The sequence below is a fragment of the Silene latifolia genome, chromosome 6 (assembly GCF_048544455.1).
Source record: "Silene latifolia isolate original U9 population chromosome 6, ASM4854445v1, whole genome shotgun sequence".
Lineage (NCBI taxonomy): Eukaryota > Viridiplantae > Streptophyta > Magnoliopsida > Caryophyllales > Caryophyllaceae > Silene > Silene latifolia.
The window spans coordinates 24255151-24262637 of NC_133531.1; the positions used below are offsets into that span (position 1 = coordinate 24255151).

At 31.1% G+C, this 7487-nt stretch overlaps 1 protein-coding gene across 1 annotated transcript; it reads left to right on the forward strand.

Moving 5' to 3' along the window:
* Positions 1-1173, forward strand: LOC141587818 (putative F-box protein At3g51171). Its single transcript, XM_074409286.1, has one exon. It carries the CDS (start codon positions 1-3, stop codon positions 1171-1173), a length of 1173 nt encoding a protein of 390 aa, XP_074265387.1.
* Positions 1174-7487: the final 6314 nt, after the last annotated feature.

A 7487-nucleotide genomic window follows, 5' to 3' on the forward strand; every position in this document is an offset into this window, starting at 1 on the left:
ATGAAATCATCCAATTACTTACCACCTGAAGTTTGGACTCAGATTTTGATAACATTGCCTGCTAAAACCCTAGTAAGATTCAGGTGCGTTTGTAAATCTTGGTGCTCCATTATCGATAATCCTGATTTCATTCATACACATTTTCAACTTTGTAAAATCAATTCTGGGAATAACAATAAATTATTGGTAGCTCTTGAGTTCTTGGGACGTAATGGAGATGAAGATTATGAGTATTTGTTGACAGTGCGTCAGGCTGAAACTCTTCGAAATCTCGGTCGCATTTTTAGTAAATCTGATTCCTACAGCTATAAAATTATGGGTAGCTGTAACGGGTTGCTTTTAGTAGCACGATATGGTCCTCGTGGTTACCGCGAAGAATTGAGATTGTGGAACCCTTGTATTCGCAAGTCATTGGTAATTCCCACTTATTCGCTTCCCCCTTTTTTGTGCGACCCTGAAATGTATGTGTTTGGGTTTGCCCCTGATTCCCGCGATTATAAAGTGGTTAAGCTTGCATTTGGCTCTAGTCAAGATGAAGAGTCTGGAGATATGTATTTTGCAGTTTATACACTCAGTAATCAACAATGGACTGTCAGAAATGATCCCGTCAATGTCAGTATTCTAAACATTTATAATAGGCGTGAGCTATTTAATTTTGTATCAACAGCTGTTTTCTTTCAAGGGTCCGCATACTGGCTTGGAGAAAAAGATAATAACATGAGTGGATTATTTACTCATCTTGGTTGCTTTGACTTCGATAGGGAAAGTATAACCTTTTTAGAACTGCCAATTAGTCTAGAGAAATCATACTGTTTGAGTTTTCTGTTTCTTCTTGGGGGGTCGCTAGCTGTTTTTAGGATGTCTTCTGCAACTTCCAGCATATGGGTGCTAGATCAGAACAACCAAAAGGATCCGTGGACTCTATGGTTTTCGGGAAAATCAAGTTTTGAAGGTTTTCTATTGTTAAAGCGCCATGGTTCTAGGAAAAAGATTTTTTATTGTGAAAAGGATGGTGGCTATTTTGTTTATGGGAAGAAGACTTATAATATAGTCAGTTGCCAAGTGGATGAGTTGAATAATTCTATGAGCTCCTATTTGGATTTGGAAATGTATTCGGAGACCTTGATGTTGTCCACAGGATATGGAGCCCGCGATTTGAGGTTTTTCCCATGAATTAGGAGAATACTACACTGTTTGTCTTGGCAATGATGTGGGGAAGAGCCTCCGGCTGTTATTCAACCAACCATGGCAATTGCTACTCTTTCCTTTTGACTTTTGCTTGGCATGAATTCGTAATATTCCTAGCATATTGCCATAGTTTTTTTTTCCTTGGCAGTCCTTGCCGTTGTAGTTTGTGTGCCTAGACTTCTGAAAATATGAGTTTAAGTTATTTGGTACAACTATTATAACATGCTGCACCTCTGCAATAAATTTGATAATCTAATATGAATGAGTGGGCTGCCATGGCACGCTGAGTAGTATAATATTGGTACGAGGGATCTGACTACACATTTTGACACGTTAGCAGGAAACTCATTGAGAATCCATTAATATGTGATTGTTGTTTTTGAATTTGAGCTGCTGGTCTGTTGTTTGTAGCTTATGGTTAAGTTTAATCAAATCTTTACACATTTACACCTTTGAGCCGATTTGAGAATATGAAACCCTAGTATTAGAAAATCATGGCTGCTTCTCCCTTGCCCATTTCCGTTCCCTTTGAGTCGCGACCCTGTATGTGTCTGGGTTTGGCCCTCATAGTAGGACTATAAAGTCCTTACGATCACACCTGAAACAAATGAGGATCTAGACTCTAGAAGCTACCCATAGTAGTGTTGCAGGTTATACACTCAGTGATCGACTATTGAGTGTCTGATATAATGGCCTCAGTTTCAACAGTGCTACTTTAAATGTATGCTCAAGTCTTGGGGTTTTCAGAAATCTGGTTATTACTTTCAAGGGGCAGCACACTGTTTGGATATGATGCATGTGTGGTTGGTAATTATAGGGAAAAAACTACTACATTTGTTTACTTGACTTTAGTTTAGAGAAATTCATCTATTTGGAACTGCCATATACTTCGGGTAATAGAGAAACTTCCCTGTTTACAATTGGAAACGTATTCTGAGACCTTGGTGCAGTTCAAAGGATACGGAGGCCGTGATTTGAGGGATTTCCCATGAATAAGAGAATACAACTCTGTTTGTATGTCTTTCCAATGGTTACTCATCCCTCTTGTTGTTTGATTAGTGAGGTTAAATATTATTCAAAGCATTTAGTCCGGACGAATCATACTCCTGGAGGTTTCTGTTTCGTCTTTAGGGGTCGCTACTCGCTAGCTTATAATTTAGTTAGTTGCCCAGTGCAAGAGTTGAATAAATCTATGAGCTCTTATTTACAATTAGTTTTAAACCCGTGCATTTTTATTTACAACTAGTTTTAAACCCGTGCAAAAAATGCACGGGTCGTAATAATAGATATCACGACAATATAAATAAGTTTATAATTAGAGTTTCGACATACATATATACATTGATACATATCATTAAAGTGTTAATAACACCAAATTTCCAGATCTACTACATTGGTTATGTTCACTCTAACTGATTTTTTTTGTATTAACAATAGAAAGAAAGATTCTACTCGAATTTTAGGCAATTCTTAACCATCTCATTAAGTGACTTTTGTATAAATAATTTTGTATAAAATACAAAAAATGACCCAATTAAATTACTTGAGGTAATTAGTTAATTGACTCAAATTAAGAAAAAATAAGTCCATTGGAGTAGTTCTTACTCCACAAATACGCCTACTAAAATTTACAAACCATATCAACGGGTCCATATGGCCATATCCAACAATATGAGCTCATAAGTAGACTTATTTCATCAATCTAGCACCAATAAACTCTAACAACTAGTCTTGATATAGACGGATATATTCGTTTATAACTAAAGACGCGTCAAATAGCTTGAAAGTGGTGACATTTTTGGCCCCCACCACCCACTTGTTGCTTATCCTATTAGGAATGTGGTATTGTATTTGACCCGTGTTTAGTTATAGACGGATATGTGCCGTCTATAATGAGATTTTGTGAAACTCTAAACATCCCAGGTTTTCTCAAACTACTATCACCTGTCGCAAAAAAAATTCCCTGTAATCTCTATTCTCAACTCACCCTTACTAAACTTAATTAACTCATCTCGCCTCACTCATTTTTACTCTTGCGCCTCTCATGTTCACCCTCTCATCCTCATTCCACTATAAATTTTCCCTCGTATCCAAAAATTAATCCGTCATCTACAAATTTATACTGCATGCAAATTTAATGGATTGACTTCAATATTGAAGTTATTTAAAGAAAATAAATAATTATAAGAACTTCATGTAAGCTAAGTTTAATTCAGTTTATGTTTGGGGTCTTTTATTTGCTTGGATTTATTTTAAAGTTGTTTTTTTTTTCAAATTTAAATTATCTCATAGCAATTTTTTTGATATTTTTTCGATTTTAAATAATCTCATATCAATTTTTTTTCCCGGAAATTTTCAGATCTATTACATTGGTTACATTACTCTCATCAAACTGTTTTTTTTATAAACTACAAAAATTACAAATAATACTCGTTTTTCGATTTAAAATTATCTCATATAAATTGTTATCCAAAAAATATAAATCTTTTTTTGAGAAAAATGATGTTTTAACCCGAAAAAAGAATCTTTTGAATAAACTGATGTTACCCGGGAAAAAAATCTTCAGCCAAGGTATAAGTCAAGAGGATGATTTTTTGAAGTTTTTGTTAATTTCTTGTAATTGTAATTTTTTAATCTATATATATATATAAAAGAGAGTTTTTTCGAGCGATTTGAGAGCGTCCACATCATCAAAAATCAATTTAGGAAAGTATAATTTTTTATGTAAAAAATAAAATGGAAAATCTTTTAATTATTATAATATGTATATTTCCTAAATTATATTCAAGTGATATTTCCAATTTTTATATCAAACTTTTACATTTCATTTGGCAAAAAAATATCGTTAAAAAAATTATGAAAATAATATAATTAGCTTTGTGTTAAAAAATGCTATCATTAGAGTATAAATTTCATATTATTTGCACATGTTAAAGATGGTGTACTTCTTAATACGTAAAATAGTATAATTTTTAGAATGTTTTGTCCCACATTGGAAAATAAGTAGGTGTGGTGAATATACTACATATAAATAGTAGAATTGTCCCACATCGAAAGATTAGTATAAGGTGATGTGATCCTATGATTATAAATAGGATGCATATTTGGAACTTATGTATCCACCAAAATTTGTTGAGTCTCATAAATATTGTTTTAAAGAGCTCTTAAGATTTTCTATCGTTATCTACGATATGATATAAAAATAAAGTGGAAGTCGTTGGGAATTACTCGGGAAAGAGTTAAGAATATAAAGTTTTTATATCAAAATAATCAAAAAATAACTAAAGGTTGAACAAGAAAATCAAAAAATAAAAGATTTTACTAATGGTAGTCTCCTGACACAATACAAAACTAAAGATTTTACTAATGGTTGTCTTCTGAATGCAGTAATAGAGCTTTAATGAGTCGTTATATGTACGATGTAGAGATCCATATCTAATGATCGAGACTAAGTGGTTTTTACCTTCAAAGAAAAATAATATGTATACAATAGTGGTTTTTTAAGAAGAGACATGTATTTCTTGGTATGTTATATCTTTCACATTGAAAAATAATGTAGGCATTATGAACATACTACGTCTAAATAATTAAATTATGTATCTCACATTGAAATAATAGTATACTATAGGGTGATTCTATAAATATAAATAGGAGACATCCTTGAAACTTAGGTATTAATCCAAAAAAAATTTGATATAAAAGATATAGACTTTTTTAGTATGTTATATGTCTCACATTGAAAAATAATGTAGGTGTTGTGAATATATTATGTATAAATAATAGAAATGTCCCATATATATACATTTTCTATATTATATTGTGATGTTTATTATTTTGATATAAAAACTTTATATTTCATTTGAAAAAAAATATCGTATGAAAATTATATAATTAGATTGTGACAAAAAAAATGCTATCATTAGAGTGTATATTGTATTGTATTGTATTTTCTCATTATTAAATCGGGTTGATCTCGAAGTAGGTACAAAAAAAATGGTGTACTTAGTAGTTAGTATGTTATTTGTCCTACATTGAAAAGTAACGTAAGTGTGGTGAATATACTATGATTTCTAACCTAAGTTAATGTTTGGAAAATCTTTTAGTTATTATAATATATACTATGTATTTCTTATTTTATATTCAAGTGATGTTTCTAATTTTCATATAAAAACTTTTAAATTTCATTTGACAAAATAATGTCGGTAAAAAAATTATGAAAATAATATTATTAGATTCATGGTAAGAAATGCTATCAGTAGAGTATATATAGATTTCATATAATTTGCACATATTAAAGATAGTGTATTTCATAGTATGTTATATCTCCCACATTGAAAAATAATATAGGTGTGATAAATATACTACATATAAAAAATAGAATTTTCCCACATCAAAATATAGCATAAGGTGGGTGATTCTATGAGCATCCTTGGAACTTAGGCATCAACCCAAAATCTTTTGAGTCGCTTAAGTATTGTCTTGGAGAGCTCTTAAAAGTTTATATCATTATATTTTCTACCTATAGAATTTATATGTCCCATATTGAAAAATAGAAAACAAACGTCAATGGTAGCATGTGTAATCTATCAAAGTTCAAGGTTACCATGAGAAATTTCCAATATTATAATGATATAGTTAATTAAATTTGCATTTAAAAGAGAGATATCCGTACCAATAAAACAATAAAGGGGGTATTATTTTTTAATTGTTATTTTATTGCCACGCCATCAAACTTAACGTCCATTTAACAGCCTTTACATTAGAGGGTACCATGGGCAAAAAAAAGGAACCTCAAGGGTACCATGGGCAGATTTTTAAAAGTAGGGGTAACATGGAAAATCTAACAAAACTAAGGGGTACTACGGGAAATTTCCGTATCTCAATTATTTTAATTTTTTTTTTTTTGAAGAAAAACAACGTACAAATATTAATGGAGAGTTCTTGATCATATTATTAAATTTAAATATAACTATTAGATATAATGAGTAGCAATTGTCTGTATTCGGTATTCGAGATCTGGTTGGATGTCGAACTAAGTGCAAAAAAGATGGTGTAATTCTGAGTATGTTATTTGTCCCACATTGAAAAATAATGCAGGTTTGATAAATATATATTACGTATAAATATTAGAATTGTCCCACATCAGAAAAAAAATCCAATTTTTGTGAATATGTTACTTATAAATAGTAGAATTATCCCACATCAAAAGATTAATATAAGGTAGGGTGATTATATAATTATAAATAAGAGTTAACCCACGTATATATTAATCTTTTTTTTTTTAAAGAGATATTTTAATAATATGTAAACAAATCATTAGACATATAATGTAAACATTTAACGCTTATAACATTTTTTTTTGCATTATAAATAAGTTAATTACCCCGTTGCAACGCACGGGCAATCAAACTAGTTTATAATATTGTATAATGTATAATTTGTAGTTGTATAATGTATATTTTGGTGTGAATGTGATAAGAGATGCAAGTAAATTGGAGGAAATAGGAGAGAGGGAAATTAATTAGCTCAAATAATGGTGGGGCTAAATTTTTTTCTCATTCCCTAAATTTAAGGAACCAATCAGGAGAGTCTAAAAAACTCAACTTTTATACTATTTAGATGCCTAACATCCTTAATATTGAGTGTATCATGACAAACTAATTCCATCAATTCATCAATTATTGCTACTATTATTACTCATCTGTTCCAAATCTAGTGAATAGTTTACACTTGCATTATTTTGTGAGGAAGAAATAAAACAATATAAAATTAACATTAACAATCAGAAGTCAAGTACAACTGTCCATTATTTCTCTAAGTGGCTGTCTACATTTAAATTAGTTAAAAACTCGGTAATCACAATTTTTTTATAAAACTATATCCTCTTGGCTTAAGTGATTATCCTAATCAACACTCCACCAGTCCCCCCTCATAATAATGAAAAAGGTTGCTCCAATTATCGGTATCACACCCAAAAAAAGGGTAGCCATAAATCCACGGATGGAATGTATTGCCCCACTGGATTTATAAGCATTCTGTCTAAAATATCTTTTTTTTCTATGCAATAAGTTCAGTTGGTGGGCCATATGTAAGGACAAACCATGGAAATGCATTTATAAATCCCGTGCTTCAGTACTTTTCACCCGCGAATACATAGCTACCCCAAAAAAATAACGAGGGAAAAAGCCAGGGCATGCTCGACATTTACTAAAGCATCATCAAAAGTCAAAACCATGATTAATGATAATGATAATGATACGAATAATTAGATCTACAAATGCACACATAAACAAGATTAT